This window comes from Theropithecus gelada, chromosome 15 (genome assembly GCF_003255815.1).
Source record: "Theropithecus gelada isolate Dixy chromosome 15, Tgel_1.0, whole genome shotgun sequence".
Lineage (NCBI taxonomy): Eukaryota > Metazoa > Chordata > Mammalia > Primates > Cercopithecidae > Theropithecus > Theropithecus gelada.
In genome coordinates, this window is record NC_037683.1 from 45,800,581 (window position 1) to 45,820,703 (window position 20,123).

Sequence of the window (20,123 nt, forward strand, 5' to 3'; positions counted from 1 at the left end):
GAACCTGTTTGCTTGCTCCACTGAGAGACACCTTTGTGTACTGCAATAAAAATTCCTACTTTTTGGGCCACGTGAATGCATTTATGCTGTAAGAACTACGTGAGGTTAGTTACTGTTTGATTGCGGAGTTTTGTAGGTAGGAGGCACAGAACAGTAGCAACAATTTACGAAGAGAAGATTTATACGAATTGGAACAGGGCCCTGCCGTCCGCAAGGCGGCGGGGGGCGGGCTGGGGCGGGGCTGCGCAGTGGTGCTGCGCGCCCAGCTCTGTTGCCGGAACTACTCCGAGTCGTGCGCCGGGCCGCGCGCAGCCCCGCCCCGCCCCGCCCCGCCCCTTTCCCCCGTGGGGTGGAAACAAAGGGGGCTCGGAGCGCGGTGCGGAGCCTAGGGGAAAGGGGAGGAGAGTTCCGGCGGTCTGGCGCGCTGGGCTCGCTAGGTTTGTGCTGGCGAGGGCACGGGGTGGGACTGGCGACCCGTACCCAAGAAGTGGGAGGGCCGCGCGTCTCGCGGCCTAGCGGCGAGGGGCGTCGCCTGCGCGCGCAGCGGAGGCCAGTGCGCCGGCGCGCAGCGAGCCCGGGTCTGTGATCGCCGAAGCGGGGTGCGGCGGGGCGGGGCCGGGCCCCTAGTGCGGTGTTGCGGGACGGGGCCGAGGTTGGGGCGCGGGGGCGGAGAGAATGGAGCCTCCGAGGCGTTAGGCGACTCTGTCATCTCTGGGCGTGCAGCCGTCGTTTCTTGGCGCGGCCCGTGTGATGGTGCCGGGAAGAAGGAAGCGCAGTGACAGCGCCTCAGTTGGAGCCGGGGTTCCGGGGGTGAGGAGGCCCGCGGACGGCGGATCTGGCGAGCTGGCCGCGGGCTGGGCGAGCAGGCACAATAGGAGGCGGCGGCCCAGCGAGGAGCCGCGGGAGCTGCCCTGCAGGGCGGAGCCTCCCCTCGCAGGTATTGGCCGCCGCGGCCGTTGGCTGCAGCGCGAGGGCGGGACGGGCCGCGGGCCGTTGGGAGCCTGAGGGGCCGCACCCGAGTCTTGGGCTAAGGTTTGGCCCGGCCGGCCGGCGCTCTTTGTTCCCGCGGCGGCGAGGAGGCGCGGTCTCAGCTCGGGGAGCCGCCGGCCCGCTGCCCGGCAGATGGTCTCGCTGTCTCGCTTCCTCGCTCCCTCGCTCCCTCCCTTTTTGTCGAGACGCAGGTGAAATGATGTCACCCAGGAGAACGCGGAACCCGGTCGAAAGGGTCGTTTCTGGCGTCCATCTACTTCCGTGGGTTTCTGGACAGGCTGCGTTTTGTTCTTAGGGGATGAAAGTTCTTTCAGGGCTGAAGCGTGAGAGAGGTTGGTTTTTGAAACGGGAGTATTTCAGGTTATTGAGGTCCAAAAAAAAAAAAAAAAGTTTTCGTTTACGTTTGTATGGCTTGTAAGGTACAGTATTTTTCTTTGTGTTGCAAAAATGATGTATGCTATTATTCAGTAAAAGTTGAGTATGCTAATTTTTCTACCGAAAGTAGAAACACACACATGTAATTATCGCCACCGTCGTATGACTTGCCATTTCTTTTTTCTTAAGAGGTGGACTTAATATATGAAAACTCAAATATATTCAAAGCTCATAATACAGTTGTTACCTTAGAGTTGCACATCTGCTGTATCCTATTTAGCCTTGATTGCGAGTGCTGTTATACTTGAACATTTACCATAAATTTCTTTCAATAGCAAGCAACCCTTGTATGTAGGCTTTCAAAAAAATTCCCTTTTATAGGGACAGTTGGAATAAAAGTAAAATTGTTCCTATCTTCAGGGAACACCGTGGAATGGAAGAAATAGAACTTTTGTAGAGGTGACATACGAAACCAAATGCCTATAGATGTCATCAGGTGTGGGAAGCTGGGACACACTTGGAATAAAAAAAAGAAATTTCTGACTGGAAGTTTACCTGGGAATTGTGTCCCCTTTCTCTGGAGTTTAGACATGTACTGGTATATTTCACCTTTTGCAAACGTACTAATCATACATTGTTCGTTCAGTTTTAAGTTGGTTTTTATAATGTATCTGTGAGACTTATTTCTAAGAGATTTGAAGGCCTTAGATCCTATAGGAATAAGTTCTGCGACAGACTGGTCATGTGCACCTCAGGCTCTCATCTGTAAAATATAAAAAAAGTTGGACTTATATATAATCTGTGGGTTTTCCACCTCTGACTTCGTCTGTGATTTTAGAAGGTAGTTCGTATTTCCATACTTGTTGGGCTTTATATGCCCATCCTGTTTTTATAGTTAAATTGTCAGGTATTACCCTGGGTCAGTATTGAGAATTTTCTTTACTAAAATAACCTAATTTTTGATAAAGAGTAAACAAGATGGCATAGTCAGACATAACTGAATCTGTTAGCTCATAATGTATAGTGTAGATATGTTGTCTGCCAACAGCATTGGATGAGGCTTTTAGTTAATTCATGTTACATTCCTAGGCTGTTTCTGTTTGTGCTCACTTTCTTTTTTTGAGGCTGTGAGTGGAAAGTATGGGTGAGAAGTTCTTATAAAAGTTTCTGAAGTGATTAGGTACTTGATCAATATGGAAAGATTATTGGTCAAGATTGTGTCGTCTAGTTTATTCCACCTATTTCTCTGTACCACCTCTAGTTTGGTTTAGGCCACCACCATTTTGTAATTCATCTTGCTGGAAAGGTAGTTGTTAATTAGTCTTGATTGTTGCATTGCGTCGGGGTCTACTTATTTGTTTCGTTTTTGTTTTCCTGCTAAGAAAACATGTCAGACAGTTTTCACTTCCATTTTGCTCTATTTAACTCACAGCCTTTTCTCTATAAAGAGCGAACAGATTGTAAACATGGATTTGAACAGTATAGTTCTTGTCTAGTTCATCAGCAAACGTTATCTAATACGACGTTATCTACAGGAGATAAAGCATTAATACTTGAACTCTATATAGTAAATTAATGAGACAAATTTAGAATACACAGATGAAGAAGAGGGGTCATGTACACAGTCTCTTTTCCCAATTCTAACATCTTTTCATTTATTTATTTATTTTTTAATTTTAGTTTTTCCAGAAACAGGTTTTGCTGTGTTGTCCATTGTGGACGCGCACTTCTGGGCCCAGGTGATCCTCCTTTCTTGGCCTCCTGAGTAACTAGGACTACAGGTGTTTGCCATGGAGCCTGCCTGCCTTAGATCTTTCCCTTTTTTAAGGATCTGAACTTTTTACCTCTTACCTATCATCCTCTTGGAGTTCTGTTATTAATTGTCCCTCACTAGACTGAGTGGCTCTAAGGGTAAGGACTGTTTCATTTTCCCATTTTGTAGTCACAGCATCCAGCATATGGCAGGCAAGCAATAAATATTTGAATTATGATTGTTATTTAATAAAATCATAACTCGGTCATACCTCTTTTTTCCAACTGTTGTAAAACCCACAGTTATTATGTAAGTAATTATATGTGTGTGCGTGTGTTTGGAGAGAGGGAGAGGGGAGAGTGTGTGTATAAAATTTTTCATTGGTTTGGACTTTTGTGGTGTAGATATTTTTCACTGCTGTGTAATTCTTTGCGGTAACCAACCTAAGTAAAACAATTTTAGACTTTTTTGAGGGGAGAAAAATCTTTGTGTAGGCAAATCTAGATTTTGGAAGGGAAGGAAATAAAAGTTTATTTAAAATATCTCACTCTTATTTTTCCTACCCTTTATTTCTGCATTGTGTGTGTAATGGAAAGAGGATTTCTTTAGTTGTATCTGTTTTCTTTTCCCTTTTCCTTCTTTTTTATCACCTTATGGGATTGTGGACTGGGGAAAGGAAGTAGGGGAGCCTTAGGCTGTTTTCACAGACCGTATTTTTGCTGTGCTCTCAGAAAAAGATGGGTCCAGTTTGTTTGCCTAAACTCAAGAATGGGAACAATAATTTCTTTTTAGAAATGATTGTTGCAGTGCTGGGCAGTAATGAACATCCTCACCCACATAGTACCAGTCCTTGGTTTTCTCCTAATACTGCCTATTAGCTTTTGAAAATTATTTTTTAGGTCAGGCATGGTGGCTCACGGCTGTAATCCCAGCACTTTGGGAGGCTGAAGTTAGTGGATCACCTGAGGTCAGGAGTTCGAAACCAGCCTGGATAACATGATGAAATCCTGTCTTTACTAAAAATACAAAAAATTAGTTGGGTGTGGTGGCCAGCACCTGTAATCCACTACTCTGGAGGCCGAAGCAGGAGAATTGATTGAACCTGGGAGGCAGAGGTTGCAGTGAGTCAGGATTATACGAGTCAGGATTGCGCCACTTCACTCCACCCTGGGCAACAAGAGCGAAGCTCCATCTCCCGAAAAAAAAAATATATATATTTTTTTCTTTTTCTTTTTCATAAGTGTGTCTATATATATATACACACACATATATAGACACATATATGAAAAACAAATTGTGACTATTGCGTGGTGATAGAATGATTTTTTTATTCCTTTCATTCTTTTTCATATGTCATTTGTGTATGAGAATTGTTGAAGCTTAGAGATGAATGACTTAGAAATTTTGTCTTGGATCTCAAAGAGTAATAACGTCTCAGAGGGTCAGTTTCTATCCAGTGTTTGAACCTCAGTTTTCCAGAGCCAGGCCCTTGATTTTTTTTTTAAGGAGCTTTATTGAGTTATGTTTTACATACCATAAAATTCACTCAATTCAATTAGATTATTTTTGTTACATTTTGAACATTTCTGTCATCCCCCAAAGATCCCTGTGACCATCCAGGCCTGCCTTTTGCATAACTCCAAGGGTGCACAGCCCCATTCCTGCTTCCAGTGTCCTCTCCTGGACCAGCTTTGAAGAATGCCACCCAGGCCTTTGAGTACCCCTGCTCCACACTATCAGAATCCTTTCAGAGAACTCTGCTCCCAGAAAACAAAAGCCAAGGAAATAGTGTTGTTTTAGGCCCAGTGATAGAACTCTTCTCAAAGGAGAGGTGACATTTCGGTCTAGTTTATTCTCAGAACAGGGAAACAGAAAATCCCAGCAAGGAGCACAGCATACATCAGTAGCTCAATGATTTATTCTGCCTCAGCAGGATGGGGTGGACTTACTGGGCAACCACTGTCTTCATTTAATGGTGATCTGCAGGTGAGTGCATCACATCTCTTCCTTGATCAAAGCTTTTAGCTTGTCTCATTGCCAACCAGATTTCTAAGAAACTTGTTACACAAATGAGAAAGGCAGGCTGTATATCATTTACTTACAGTTTGAAAGATTATTCTTTTAATAAATAGTTGAATGCCTGCTATGTGCCATGTACTCTTCTAGGTGTTAGTGACATTGTGCTGAACAGGACATGGAGCTTATACATGTTCTCCTGAGGGTATGCTCAAGTCACCTCATTGATTTGGCTACTCTTTAATCTTTATAGGGAGTTCTCTGTTTCCCTTCCTAATATTCCAAGATAATTTTTTCCTTGAATTTATGAAGTCCTGTTTATATTTAACCCTCCTTACGATCATAGCATTTAAATAATTTTCCCCTCCCCCAAGTAGTAGTGTTTCTGGTTGCTACTTTTTAATGGCTGCATAGATGAAGCAAGTGTACTGTAATTTTACTTAGCAAATATTTGTTAAACATTTAGATTGCTTCTAGTTACCTTTTAAATTGTCGCCACTATTGTGGTGTGGTGACCATATTGATGCATGTGGCTTTTCTCATATTTTGGAATATAACCTGATAATTTATCAGTTTAAATATTAGAGATTCAAACATGTTTTTTTAAACTATTAATCTACCTAATTACTTCCAAGAGATTAACAGTTGCCATCATGGAAGTGGTGAGAATATTTGGAGTTCTGGATTTGACTTCATTTTACAGATACCCAGACTTGTAGCTAGAGATGACACTAAGCACCTGACTCCTCATCTAATGTTTTGTTTTCATCTTTTATATTAGACTGTGATTTTAGTGCTTTTGACCGACCAGTTGGTATGTTGAAGAATGCTGTGTGGGCCTTTGTGAACACCTTATTTTGTAGAAGTACATTATGTCATACTGGCTTAGAAGTCATGTATCTGTATCCTCTCTCTCACTTTTATTGGAGGGAAAAAAAAGGAAATGAACGAAGAAGGATGCTGTTGTCAGAAGCAATTTTAAATGTTTTGGGACAGTGTCTTGTCCTAAGTGCTAATGTTAGTGTGATAATTACTAATAATTCTTACAGTCTCCAAGAAAAGTTAAATTGTTGGTTATGTTACGAAAACACAGAATGGCCAGATTAAACAAAGGATGTCCTAAAATAGTAGTGTTGATGCTTGAAAGGTTAAACTATTTTCTGTAAACTTTAGTCTTGTGAAATAGGGTTTTCTCAGTTATGCTTAATGAATTAGTCATATGATTATATGGAAATAGACATTAAACATGATGAGTTTTGGGAGTTGCAGACTTAATCTGGTCTCAGGATGTTTCCTTGGCAGGACTTTTTAAATACAGGTTGCAATCTGAGAGAAAGCCGAAGTTAACAAATGTGTAATGCCAGCCTAAGGAAAAATAAAATTATATCAGTTTTCAGGAAACAGGTTTATTTTTAAGTACTAAAAATGGTTTTAAATAGGCCTGGTGGAATAGTTGATATTTACTAATCAAACTAGATTATAAAGAATGTTACTTTAAAGTAGAAGGTGATTTAGTGGGTTGAGTATGAACCTTAGAATTTGATAGACTTGAGTTCAGATTATGGTTTTGATATTTCTGAGGTGTGTGACTTTAAGCAAGTCTGTTAAACCTAGTGTTCAGTGTATAAAGATGGAAGAGCCTAGTTCAGTTTCTGGCATGAAGCCAGCTGTTACCAGATTGAGGCTTTAAAACCTGTTATACTGCTTAAATAAAAATGTGTTAATTTTTATATCCTTTGTAATCAAATCAGTGTAGCCAAAATTCTGGAGAACAACTTTTTTTCACTGTGGTACAATAATTTTTATTCGAGTTATATACATATACATTTTGTTTTCTGTTTTGTGTAACAAATTACCACACATTTATTTGTTTAAAACACAGATATTTCCTCACAATTTCCATGAATCAGGAGTCCTGGTATGGATTAACTGCTGGGCTCCCTGTCCAGGGCCTTACCTTGCAGGAGCTGTGATTCCTTCCTTCCTTCCTTCCTTCCTTCCTTCCTTCCTTCCTTCCTTCCTTCCGTCCGTCCGTCCGTCCGTCCGTCCGTCCGTCCTTCCGTCCTTCCGTCCTTCCTTCCGTCCGTCCGTCCATCCTGTCTTGCTCTGTCACCAGGCTGGAGTGCAGTGGCGCGATCTCGGCTCACTGCAACCTCCACCTCCTGGATTCAAGCAGTTCTTCTGCCTCAGTCTCCCAAGTAGCTGGGACTACAGGTGTGCGCGACCACGCCCAGCTAATTTTTGTATTTTTAGTAGAGACGGGGTTTCATCATGCTGGCCAGGATGGTCTCTATCTCTTGACCTCATGATCTGCCTGCCTCGGCCTCCCAAAGTGCTGGGGTTACAGGCGTGAGCCACTGTACCCGGCCCAGAGCTGTGATTTCATCCGTGTCTCCTTCCAAGTTCACTGGTAGAATGTGGTTCTTGTGATTATAGGACTGAGGTCCCCCATTTTCTTGCTGGCTATCAACTGGTGACTGCTTTCAGCTCCTAGAAGCTGCCCTCAAGCGCCTGCCACGTGGTACCCTTCGCATGCCTTCTTACAGCAGCTTAGTCTAAAGAATTGACAAGAGAATCTCTTGGGAAGGACTCAGTTCTGCTTTCTCTGATTAAGTCAGGCCCAGGCTCACCCAGGATAATGTCTCTCTTTAACTTGAATTCACCCGACTTGGAATCTTCATTACATCTGAACACCTCTCCACCTTTGTCATATGATTTTACCTAATCGTGGGAATGAAATACATCACATTCACAACCCTGCCTGCGCACATGGGGAAGGGGGTTGTATAGATGTACACCAGAGGTAATCTTGGGCGGCCTATGTATGGGACTGCCTGTCCCATACATACACGCACACACACACAAAATGTGTGTGTGTGAGATTTTATTTTACCTAGTAGTAAAATAAAATTGTACCTCGTTTTAATCAAGCCCATCTATGGTTTTGTCCCAGACTTATTTTGAATATAGCTTTTCTCCATTGTATTTGAATATAGTTTTTTCCCATTATATTTGAATATAGCTTTTCTCCATTATATTTGAATATAGCTTTTCTCCATTATATTGGTCCATCCTTTTTAAGACAAATGGAGCTTCTGATCAAAAGAAACTATTGTGAGTAGGAGGGGATGTGCTTGAAAATTATGGCCACAGGGACCAGATTGGCCAGTTTTTCATTTGTCTCTGACCAAGATCTTAAGATTACAAAGGAACAAGGACTGAAGGAGAAGAAACATGACCTTAATTTGACTTTTCCCAGCCAGCTACTTGTACTAGCAATTTTGTAAGACTGCTTTGGGCATGATAGTTGAAGGCAGGATGGCCTTAGGATAACATCCTACAAAGGATGCATAATGAGCAAATGAAAAGCTCAAGAGGATGCATAAAGAAACCAACCATTTTGAGAGAGTGGCAAAAGCCCTCCTTAGATTGAGTCAGGAATATGAAATACTCCTTTTTCTGTGAAATCTTAACTCTTACCTTCATATTAACTCAGAACTCTTACTCATAATTTTCCCCTATTTTATGGCTTTTAAATATATTATGGTTGGCTGCTTGCATCTGGGTTTCAAAAATTGTTAGAATAAGCTGCTTCAGGGTAGGGCCCATGTTTTATCTTTATATCTTATTAGATGAACAAATACTTATTTTTAGAAACTGTCTCACTGTGTTGACCAGGCTGGAGTATAGTATTGCAGTCATAGCTCGCTGTAACCTCAAACTACTGGGCTCAAGTGAACCTCCTGCCTTAGCCTCCTGAGTAGCTAAGACTACAGGAGTGTGCCACCATGCCATGCTAACTTAACTTTTTTTTTTTTTTTGAGACGGAGTCTCGCTCTGTCGCCCAGGCTGGAGTGCAGTGGCGCGATCTCGGCTCACTGCAAGCTCCGCCTCCCGGGCTTACGCCATTCTCCTGCCTCAGCCTCCCGAGTAGCTGGGACCACAGGCGCCCGCCACCTCGCCCGGCTAGTTTTTTGTATTTTTTAGTAGAGACGGGGTTTCACCGTGTTCGCCAGGATGGTCTCGATCTCCTGACCTCGTGATCCGCCCGTCTCAGCCTCCCAAAGTGCTGGGATTACAGGCTTGAGCCACCGCGCCCGGCCAACTTTTTAAAATTTTTATTTATTTATTTTGGTAGAGATGGGATTCTCTCTACGTTGCCCAGGCTAGGTTTGAGCTCTTGTACTCGAGCGCTTCTCCCATTGGGGCCTCCCGAAGGGTTGAGATTACAAGTATGAGCCACTGCATTTGGCCTGTCTCTATATTCTTCCTAATGTAATTCTTGGCTTGTAGGAATCAATCAGTAAATACGCCTTGATTCAGCAATGCATGCTTCTGCATAATGGTAAAGGATAGCACATTCATGTTTGCAGTATAGAGATCAGAACATTCTGTACAGAAAGCTAATGAATTCTAAAGTTCCTGTTTTCAAGTGCTTTGTTTTTTACTTCTAGGTGAGTCTTTGGAAGTATTTTTACTCTTACCAGTGGGCACAGTTATCTGTTTACCAAGTCCATAGCAAACCAGAAACAAAATACTATAAAAAAGCTAAGGAAGGTAGGGATATTAATATATTAACAGCAGGGATATTAGTATAATTAGCATTTCATTTTATGATCAGTTTCTGGCTGCTTCCTTACTGTCTAGCCATGCTGAATGTTTTGCAGTTCCCTGGCTACACTGCTGTCTCTTGGCAGCTGCTATTTCATAGCACCTAGTGCCTACCGTTACCATAATACTTAAATCATGCAGTGATTTACTTCTGTTTCTTTTTTATAGCATATACTTTTTGAAAGTAGGAAACGATGCCATTGTTTTTGGTTTAGTGCCTGTCACCAAATAGACGCTTAAATGTAGGGTTGAGTGAACGAATGAGGCAATGAAACACTAAAAAGAAGACTATGTTAAAGTATGTAACTTTTAGTGTAGGGACAAGAGGGACCACTAGCCTTAACCCGCCAAGAAGAATTCACTGTCACAGCACAGTGAAACACATTATGTTCATGATTTTTTTAATGTTACAGAGGAAGTATGTTTACATATGAGTTTAAGGGGATTAACCCATGATCAAGTCAAACATTTATTTTTGTTTTTTAATTTTTGTAGACACTGGGGCAATCCTCCCACCTTGGCATACCAAAGTACTGGGATTACAGGTGTGACCACCACATTGGCCAAATCAAGCATTTGAAACGTGGCAGTCATTTACTTTTGTGCTTATGATTGTGTCCTTTATTCCTTAGGAAGGTCATTAGGTTTGTGTTAAATAGAGCTGAGATTTCCGCGGTCAAACATATGATTGCTATAGAAAATTTGCCACAAATACTGTTAAATCTGTCATCTTCCTTTACATGATTATTTTGGAAGGTTAACTAAAAAACAGAATGAGAAAAAGTATTAATCTTGGTCCAGGCAAACACTTAACCTTTCTGTACTTAAGATATGTAATTTTACCTTGGGTTTTCTTAGCATGAAGTCTGTCCTTTAGGATTTCAGAATTAACACCAACAGAAAAAGTTACCAATAGGTATTTGGGAAACAGGAAGGATGTGGTGTTCTTGGGCTGTGCTGTTTTGCCTCCAATAGTTTTCGCAAGAGAGATCCATTGCCAGAGGCATCCTTTGCCATCTTTGTGTTTTGATGTTTAAAATTAATTTTTAATTTCTTTCCTGTCTTTGCTAGCAGAATCATCAAATACCTAGAAAATCCAGACTATCCTTCATAGGCATGATTCTCCACATTGGTGCAGCTAGCCATGAACTATCCTTTTCTTCCTCTTTTTCCCAGATATCTCCCGGGGCCAATTCAGCATCTCTACCTGGCCATCCTAACAAGGTGATTTGTGAAAGGGTGAGACTTCAGAGCCTGTTCCCTCTCCTCCCAAGTGATCAGAACACTACCGTTCAAGAGGATGCTCACTTCAAAGCTTTCTTCCAGGTTCTTATATATTTACCCTTTCCCTAAATAGGGCTAAAAGTCACATTCTACGTACGGTGTTTCTAGGAAGGCTTGAAACAAAATGCGCAATATCGTCTCCTTGTTTTCTGTTGTATGTGGAAATAAGTATTCTTCTTAGAGGACTTTAATATTTTTTCAGCCAGCCTTTCTGATGAATGTTTGTCGTCTTGAGCTACTCAGCTACTGTTAATTATTTGACTACTTAATATTCTTATGTTTTGATCTTTTGGTCTTAAATCACTTGTCCTAATAGGTCAAGTTCTGTAGGAAAGTAGAAGATAGTATAAAATATATGAAGTTGTGTATGAAAGGAAAAATGAAAGCATGTAAGATGTTCACTAGTTACCTGCTTGGCACCCAGAGTTTGATAGTAACATATATTTCTGAGAGAAAACATGGTTATTTGTCTTCTTTTACCTGTGGGTAAACTTGTGAGTTAAAAAAATTAAAAAAAAATTTTTTTTTAAATATAAAATGAAAACTCGAAAGTAAGGTGTGTAAATGGATTGAAACTCATTAGGTTATTAACAAGATTACTGGAATCTGCCCATAGAAATCATTGGCTACCAAACTTTCAATCCATATTCCTAGAGAAGCATGTTCTAGTAATGGAAGTCAATATCGCTATTACCACAAAAGTCAGGTTACACAATTGCCTCTGAGTGGTAGCATTGCGGGCCAGTGTGTATAAACCTGAGGTAGTGAAATAATTGATCATCAAGGCTGGGACTTTTGGATGAGAGCCAGCTCGTTTTCTGTTGGTATGAAAGTGAAATGCTTGTGACATATAAAGCTGGAGATATAAAATTTGGAGGGATAGGTGATCTAGGGCTCTTCAGTCTGGTATTGCTTCTTGGAATTTGTGCCAGGTTCTCTGCTTTGCGTGTATTAACTCTTTTTGTTTTTAGCCCTCAGAATAAACTAGTCATTGATGGTTTTTAAGATGTGGAAACAGGCTAAGAAAAGCTCAGTGAGGTGCCTAATCACATACGTAGTTATTTGGCAGAGAAGGGGCTCAAATCTAACTTCAGCTGTATCTTGTCTACTATGTATTTGTGAAAGAAATTGACTTAATACCCTTACTACTGCCGCCAATAAAAAGGGTTTTGTGTTTTGTTTTGTTTTTTTGGGTACTTTTCTCCATACTCCCTTTGTGTCTTCAAATAATAATTCAATGTAAACTTTAATTTCAGAGAAATCTACTGCCAAATGTAGATTTAAACTCATGTTGTGAAAACAAAACAATAAAGTTAGAGCCAATTGCATTTGAGTGTTGCAGAAAGATGAAATGTATTGTTGTTAAATTTTAATTTAAATAGTCTTAATTTAACTTAAGCCTTATTTTCCTTGAACCTTAGAAAAAAGCCCTCAATGAACTTTGGGGTGGGGGTGTGGGGGGAACTAGACTTTTTTTTTTTTGTTGCCCAGAAACTGCCCTACCACTGTTCAACATGAAGCAAATTAGATCTTTCTCACGACCCCTTTGAGATACTGATACCTTCAGCTAGTTGATACCTTTTAAATAGGGTGTAATTTGTTAGTTCCAGTTACGCTTCTTATCCTTAAAAACTTAGTTAACCACATATAAAGGAAAACCTACCCAGCCATCTAATGTCACAAAATTATTGCCTTAATGTGTTATGCTTTCTTCTTCTTGGCTTTCTCCTCAAGTACCTTCTCTCCCAATCCTTTTACTTTTCCTTCTTTTTAGAATCATCTGTTTTAAACAGTTTTACCTGTGTTTTCATTTTTTCTTAAGGCATCATCTCTGCTTCCTTCAAACTCCTGTCTTTTCTGAGGACATCAGCCTTCTCTAGGAGTAAAGAAGTGAATTGATCCCCTCCCCCCCGCCGCATGAGGAGTTGGGTGTGTGGCTAGTAAAGTGGCCATATGGGAGAAAAAATGTGTTGCTACTCTTCCTGGATTCTTACTGTTGTTTTAACCTCCAGTCTTTTTGAACAAAAAAAGTTACCCTGTTTTTGAGCCTTTTTTGGTCAGTCATACCTATTATTTATCAGTTCTGTCATTGTCCTTGTGTATCACAAATTTTTACATTTTGCTTCTCATATTTGCTTGCTTTCTGTTCCTTCTAGTCAAGACTTCTTTTTAATTGCCAAAAATTCTGGGTTTTCTTTTAAATTTTACATGCTTTATTTGTGAAATAATAAATATTTGTGAAATATTTCATATATGCATTTTAGAAAATATAAAGCAGACACCTATATAATAATAAGACTATCTAGTGTAAGAAACCAGTCATTACCAATACTTTTGAAGCCCCCATATGACCCTCCGTGTTACATCCCATACTTGTGCCTCAGGTACATCTCTGTTCAGTATCCTTTTGCTTTTCTATATGGTTTTACCATATAAAATATCCCTTGATATTATACTGTTTAATTTTGCTTGTTTGTGAACCTTAGTATAAATGATGTCACACTTTGTATACTTTGAAAAAAATTCATCCCTACTAGTGCATCTGCCTGTATACTTGACTTATTTTATTGTTTTTAGTTGTCTATTATATGAATATACTGCAGCTCATCTCCTTTCTGCTTGACATTTGGGTAGTTTCCTGGTTTGTTTGTTTGTTTGTTTTTACTGTTATTTCAAGTAGTGCTTCCAGGAGTATTTTGTATGTGCTTCCCGGTGCACATTTGGTTGGTGTTTTAATGTTTCTGTGAAAGTGATGGCTTTGTGTACTCATTGCCCACAGAAGAGGTATAAGTGTAGGCTCATTTGCATGTCTATAAAAACCCATATTTAAAATTAGAATCTTAAAGTGCTTCATACAATATTTTAAACATTTTAAAATTAATGTATACTTAACACAAAATTTACCTTTTTAGCATATAGGTTTGTGAGTTTTGACAAATGCATACAGATGTGGAGTCACCACCACAATGAATAATAAAATAGTTTCATCATCCCCCAAAATTCAATCATGTCTCTGCTGTCAACCCCTATCTTAAAGTTTTAAAATTAGCCATGTCTTTACTATCAATGGATTCAATGGTTGTGATTGAAGATAGTAAGTTTTCAAAAGGTAATTAAGTACATGGTGAGATAATTTTATATCTGGCACAACCATTAATTTCAGGGGTGTTTGTGGTATCTTAATGACTGCTATTTTGTGGTGTCTTAATGACTGCTTTTATTTTGTAAATTTGTTAATAGAAAGGGGTCCCGCCGGGCGCAGTGGCTCAAGCCTGTAATCCCAGCACTTTGGGAGGCCGAGACGGGTGGATCACGAGGTCAGGAGATCGAGACCATCCTGGCTAACACGGTGAAACCCCGTCTCTACTAAAAAAATACGAAAAACTAGCCGGGCGAGGTGGCTGGCGCCTGTAATCCCAGCTACTCGGGAGGCTGAGGCAGGAGAATGGCGTAAACCCGGGAGGCGGAGCTTGCAGTGAGCCGAGATCGCGCCACTGCACTCCAGCCTGGGTGACAGAGCGAGACTCCGTCTCAAAAAAAAAAAAAAAAAAGAGAAAGGGGTCCCGATCCAGACCCCAAGAGAGGGTTATTAGATCTCGTGCTAGAAAGAATTTGAGGTGAATTCCATAGAATAAAGTGAAAGCAAGTTTATTAAGAAAGTAAAGGAATAAAGAATAGCTACGCCCTAGGCAGAGCAGCCTTGAGGCCTGTTGGTTTCCCATTTTTACGGTTATTTCTTGATTATGTGTTAAACATGGGGTGGATTATTCATGCCTCGTTTTTAGACCACATAGGGGTTCCCACGCCATGGCTCACACCTGTAATCCCAGCAATTTGGGAGGCCAAGGTGGGTGGATCACTTGAGGTCAGCAGTTCGAGACCAGCCTGGCCAACATGGTGAAATCCCGTCTCTACTAAAAATACAAAAATTAACCAGGCATGGTGGTTCGCACCCGTGGTCCCAGTTACTCAAGAGGCTGAGGCACAAGAATTGCTTGAATCCGGGAGGCAGAGGTTGCAGTGAGCTGAGATAGTGCCACTGCACTCCAGCCTGTGCAACAGAGCAAGACTACCTCTCAAAAAATAAAAATAGACCATATTGGGTAACTTCCTGACATTGTCATGACATTTGTAAACTGTCATGGTGCTGCTGGGAGTGTAGCAGTGAGGAAGACCAGAGGTCACTCTCACCGCCATCTTGGTTTTGGTGGGTTTTAGCCGGCTTCTTTACTGCAGCCTGTTAATGTCAGCAAGGTCTTGTATCTTGTGCTGACCTCCTATCTCATCCTGTGACTCAGAATGCCTAGCTTTCTGGGACTGCAGCCCAGCAGGTCTCAGTCTTATTTTACCTCGCCCCTGTTCAATATGGAGGCACTCTGGTTCAAACACCTCAACAAATTTGCTAAAGTTAAATTAGGTGAATTAAAATTTGAAAAGCTGTACACATAGAGAAATATGCCAGGTTTCTGCAAGAGAAAACAAATTATTATGAAAATATCTATATTCTAGCAAATTTGTAGACTTAATGAAATTTCCACCCAAAATATCAGCAGAATTTTGTTTCTAGAACTTTCAGAATTATTTTTAAATTCATATGGAAGATTATTGAAGAAAAGGGGGAAAAACTTTTCTGAAAATTGTCATAAGGGGAGAATATGCCATAAGAGATAGCAATTCATATTAGAAAGAATTAGCTCTGTCAGAGACCTCTGTGTTGGTGTTAGATTGGTGCAAAAGTAATTCTGGTTTCAGACCGTGAATTTTAAATCATCATAGTTAGGCTCAAACACATCTTTATTATGGGAACCATTACAATCAACACATTTTTACCAACGATAAATAAGTTTGTTTATTCTGATAGCATAAAAATCACTGCTTCAGGATTGGATGAATTCTTGGAAAGTATTTTCTGCATCCTGCTGGTTGTAGAAGCCTTTTCTCAGCAAAAAGTTGGTTGTTGAGATGCTTGAAGAAGTGGTAGTTGGTTGGCGAGAGGTCAGCTAAATATGGCAGATGAGGCAAAACTTTGTAACCCAATTTGTTCCATTTTTGAATCGTTGATTGTGCAACGTGCACGAATTGGGCAAGAAGAATTGGGCCCTTTCTGTTGACCAATGCTGGCTGCAGGCATTGTAGTTTTTGGTGCACGTCATCGGTTTGCTGAGCATACTTCTCAGATGTAATGATTTTACAGAGATTCGGAAAGCTGTAGTGACTGGGCACAGTACAGTGGCTCAGGAGGCTGAGGCAGGAGAATCGCTTGAACTCGGGAGGCAGAGGTCACAGTGAGCTGAGATCACGCCATTGCACTCCAGCCTGAATGACAAGAGCAAAATTCTTGTCTCCAAAAAAAAAAAAAAAAATGTAGTGGATCAGACCAGCAGCAGACCACCAAACAGTGACCGTGACCTCTTTTTGGTGCAAGTTTGGCTTTGGGAAGTGATTTGGAGCTGCTTCTTGGTCCAACCACTGAGGTGGTTATCACTGGTTGTCATATAAAATCCACTTTTTGTCTCCTATCAAAATCTGATCAAGAAATGGTACCTTGGTCTTGTGTAGAATAAGGGAACATGACACTTCAAAACGATTTTTTTTTTTTTAAATTTAAATTTTCAGTTAGCTCACATGGCGCCCACTTACCGAGCTTTTTCACTTTTCCAATTTGATTCAAATGCCAACCGGCCATACCGTAGAACAGTTCACATTGAGTTCTTCGGCAACTTCGCATGTAGTTGTAAGAGGATCAGCTAGTTCGATGATTGCTCTCAATTGGTCATTGTCAACTTCTGATGGCGGGCCACACTCCTCATCTTCAAGGCTTTCACCTCCTTTGCAAAACTTATCGAACCACCACTGCACCATATATTCGTTAGCAGTTCCTGGGCCAAATGCATTGTCGATGTTTCCAGTTGTCTCTGCTGCTTTATGACCCACCTTGAACTAAAATAAGAAAATTCCTTGAGTTTGCTTTTTGTCTAACATCATTTCCCTAGTCTAAAATAAACATAAATAGCAAGTAATAAGTCATTAATAAAGAACATAAAGTGAGACATTCCCATTAAAATGATATGTAACATAGCCACATTTATTTTAGAATGTATTCCGATACCAAATGGCACATTCCAACAATGCATAAACTGCAATTATTTTTGCACTCACCTAATACATCTGGTGGATATTTTTCAGCCCCTTATCCTGCACCTTGAAACCTCCTTCCACTGGCTTCCATCACACTCCACCCTCCTTTCCTAATCAAGTACCCAGCATTAAATGTTGGTGATTCTTAGGGTTCAGTATTGGGCCTTGTTTTCATTACATAAACTTTTGAGGGGCAATTTTGTCTCTGTCTGCAGTTTCATGAACTAGGATCTGTCTATATACCAACACTCCTAAATTTATATTCCTATCCTCTGAGCTTCAGCTGTTTACAGAACACCTCCAGGTGGGGTATCTCTCAAAGGATCTGTTGATTTCAGGTTGTGATAGTATCTTTCCTGTTTCAATGGTTTAATGTTTAGATTTTTTATTTTAGCCTCTTATCTACAATTATAGCTTAAAATTATTATAGTTACAGATACATGAGTAGAATCTAGTACTCTGGTAGAAATATAGTGATAACTACAATTGTAGCATCAAGCTAAATTAGTTTTTGTGAACCAATGATGTTCTGTGTAATTAGGAATTGTGAAAAATACAGTATATAACATCACCAGTCTGTTACTCAAATACTAGCCATGTAGGCCTCCTTCGACTTAGGAAACCGCTTTATTTACAGTTCCTGTGTTTTGGTGTACTAGCAGTTATAGCCAATGATAGGAAAATACCGTATTGCTATTCATTATTATATGATTGCAATATGTTATACTACTTGAGTGCTTTTCTGAGCAGTCACTGCATATCAGACTGTTATTTTCTTTGGGCTTCCATTAAAAAAAAAAACAAAAACGCAAACTTGGATCATATCAAAGAGCAAAATTTGTTTCTGCATGTTTATGGTAACTTTTGAAAACAACATTCAAACCCTCTTTTTTTCTTCTATGTCTGCAAGTAAAATAACATTTCAGGAGAATATATTAGTTGTCTGGTTGAGAGATTGGATTTCATTGCAAAATTGTGATCTGAGGAGTATAAGAGTTATACATCAAATGAAAGTCCTATGTGAGATAAGACGGTACATTATGTAGTTCAAGGCAGTATGTTTACTGAACTGCCTTAAAAAGTTTCAGTTTCACTAATAGAAACACATTTTAGGCCGGACGCGGTGGCTCATGCCTATAATCTCAGCACTTTGGGAGGCTGAGGTAGGCAGATCATGAGGTCAAGAGATGAGAGACCATCTTGTCTGACATGGTGAAACCTTGTCTCTACTAAAAATTACAAAAATTGGCTGGCACGCGCCTGTAGTCCCAGCTACTCAGGAGGCTGAGGCAGGAGAATTGCCTGAACCCAGGAGGCGGAGGTTGCAGTGAGTTGAGCCAAGATCGCGCCACTGCACTCCAGCCTGGCAACAAAGTGAGACTGTCTCAACAACAAAAAAACACGTTGTACATATTATCTGGACATAGTTTAAAAATAAAATCCTCAGCTTGTGGAGAATAAAATGAGGTAATGTTAGAAGTCATTTTGTAAACTATTATGTGATCCAAATATAAAATTATTAATTTTCTGCTTTCCCCAGCTTATATCCATCTTCTGCCAAACAAAAAAGGATCTTGTCTTAATTTTTTAGTAACAAGTTGCTTATATAGAGTGTTGATTTCTAAGTGTTTTCACATTTATTTAAAATGAATAAAATTTAGTGAGAGTTTGCTCTTCCTGGGCCCTTTGCATTTAACTGTTTTTCCTTAGTTGTGGAATAAGAAACTTCATTTTTGTTAAAGATAATTAAGGCAAGTAGAGAAAGTCTGAGAGTTTAAAGGAGAATTGAAGATTCTTAACTAATGCTGTGCTTATTTGTAAATTTAAGGTGAAGAGTAGTCCTTCTGACTGATTAGAAAGAGGACCAGGTTCTTGAGAAATTCCATTCCCCTACACAGGTTTCCTCTTTGCTGCTTTGGTAAGGAAGTCCTAGTGGTTGCCGTTAGAGGCACATTGTAGTCACTGAGTAGAACTTGGAACCTGTTTCTGTTTGGGAAAAGTTTGTCTGGCTCAGCGTCTCCTATTGTCTCTAAGACTTGCTGATATATATAAACCCAAGATATATGTTACATATAAAATTGTTTTTCTTTAGCCTTTAATGACTTCTGACTTGTTCATCTGGAATTATGGAATGCATTCTTATGCCTGCCTCAGGTTCATTTCACTTCTGTTGATGTTTTGGTAATAAAAATGGTTTGGTGTTAATAGAGGTGTACTCCAAGACTCATTTTTATCAGATTTAATGCTAAGCATAAAACCTACCTTTCCTTCCTTCCTCCCATTGTGACCTCTTTTACCTCCCTTGATCCCTAAATCTGTAGCAGTGTTCTATATTGTAATATCTGTACAACGTTCTATATTATTAAATAATAGAGACAGTACTTGTACCAGATTTGAATCAACATCTTATGAATTTTAAGTTGTCAATACTTGGTACTTTGAAAAGTTGGTGTGCTGGCCCAGAAGCAGCAAGGAGAGGAGGGAAAGAACTTCTCTGCCTGATAATTCAAAATCTAAATTATCCAAGCATCATCACTTGGGATAATAGTAGAAATGACAGTTGATGGACCCCTGGTCCAGACTTTCTGAATTAGAGACTGGGGAGTGGGGCCAGCAATCTGGTGTTTCTGAAGCATGTAAAGGTTTGAGAACTACTGGCGTAGGTATTAATGGAAAAACCCAACTCTGTAAAAATGTTTTAAAGAGGTTTATTCTGAAACAATATGAGTGGCCATGGCCTGGGAAACAGTCTCAAGAGGTCCCAAGGAAATGTGCCCACTAAAGTTGAATTACAGTTTTAGGGAGGCAGGAGTTACAAAGTCATAAATCAATACATAGAAGGTATACATTGTTTCAGACTGAAAAGACACGGAATATCTTGAAGTGGGGTCTTAAATATTTTAGGTGGATTCAGAGATGAGATTCTTTAATTTGCAGTTGGTTGAAAGAGTAAATA

At 40.2% G+C, this 20,123-nt stretch overlaps 1 protein-coding gene across 3 annotated transcripts in view; it reads left to right on the top strand.

The window, feature by feature from the left end:
* Positions 1–20,123, top strand: part of RNF38 (ring finger protein 38) — a 143,938-nt gene that overhangs the window by 80,962 nt on the left and 42,853 nt on the right. Inside the window, exons 1-2 of one of the 3 annotated variants that reach the window (XM_025359840.1) lie at positions 617–1,409; positions 10,922–11,071. In XM_025359840.1, coding sequence (XP_025215625.1) covers positions 1,398–1,409; positions 10,922–11,071 — 162 coding nt within the window. In that variant the 5' untranslated portion in view covers positions 617–1,397. Of the gene's footprint in view, positions 1–616; positions 1,410–10,921; positions 11,072–20,123 lie in introns of those variants that run through there. The other 2 variants (XM_025359839.1, XM_025359841.1) reach the window with 2 other exon arrangements.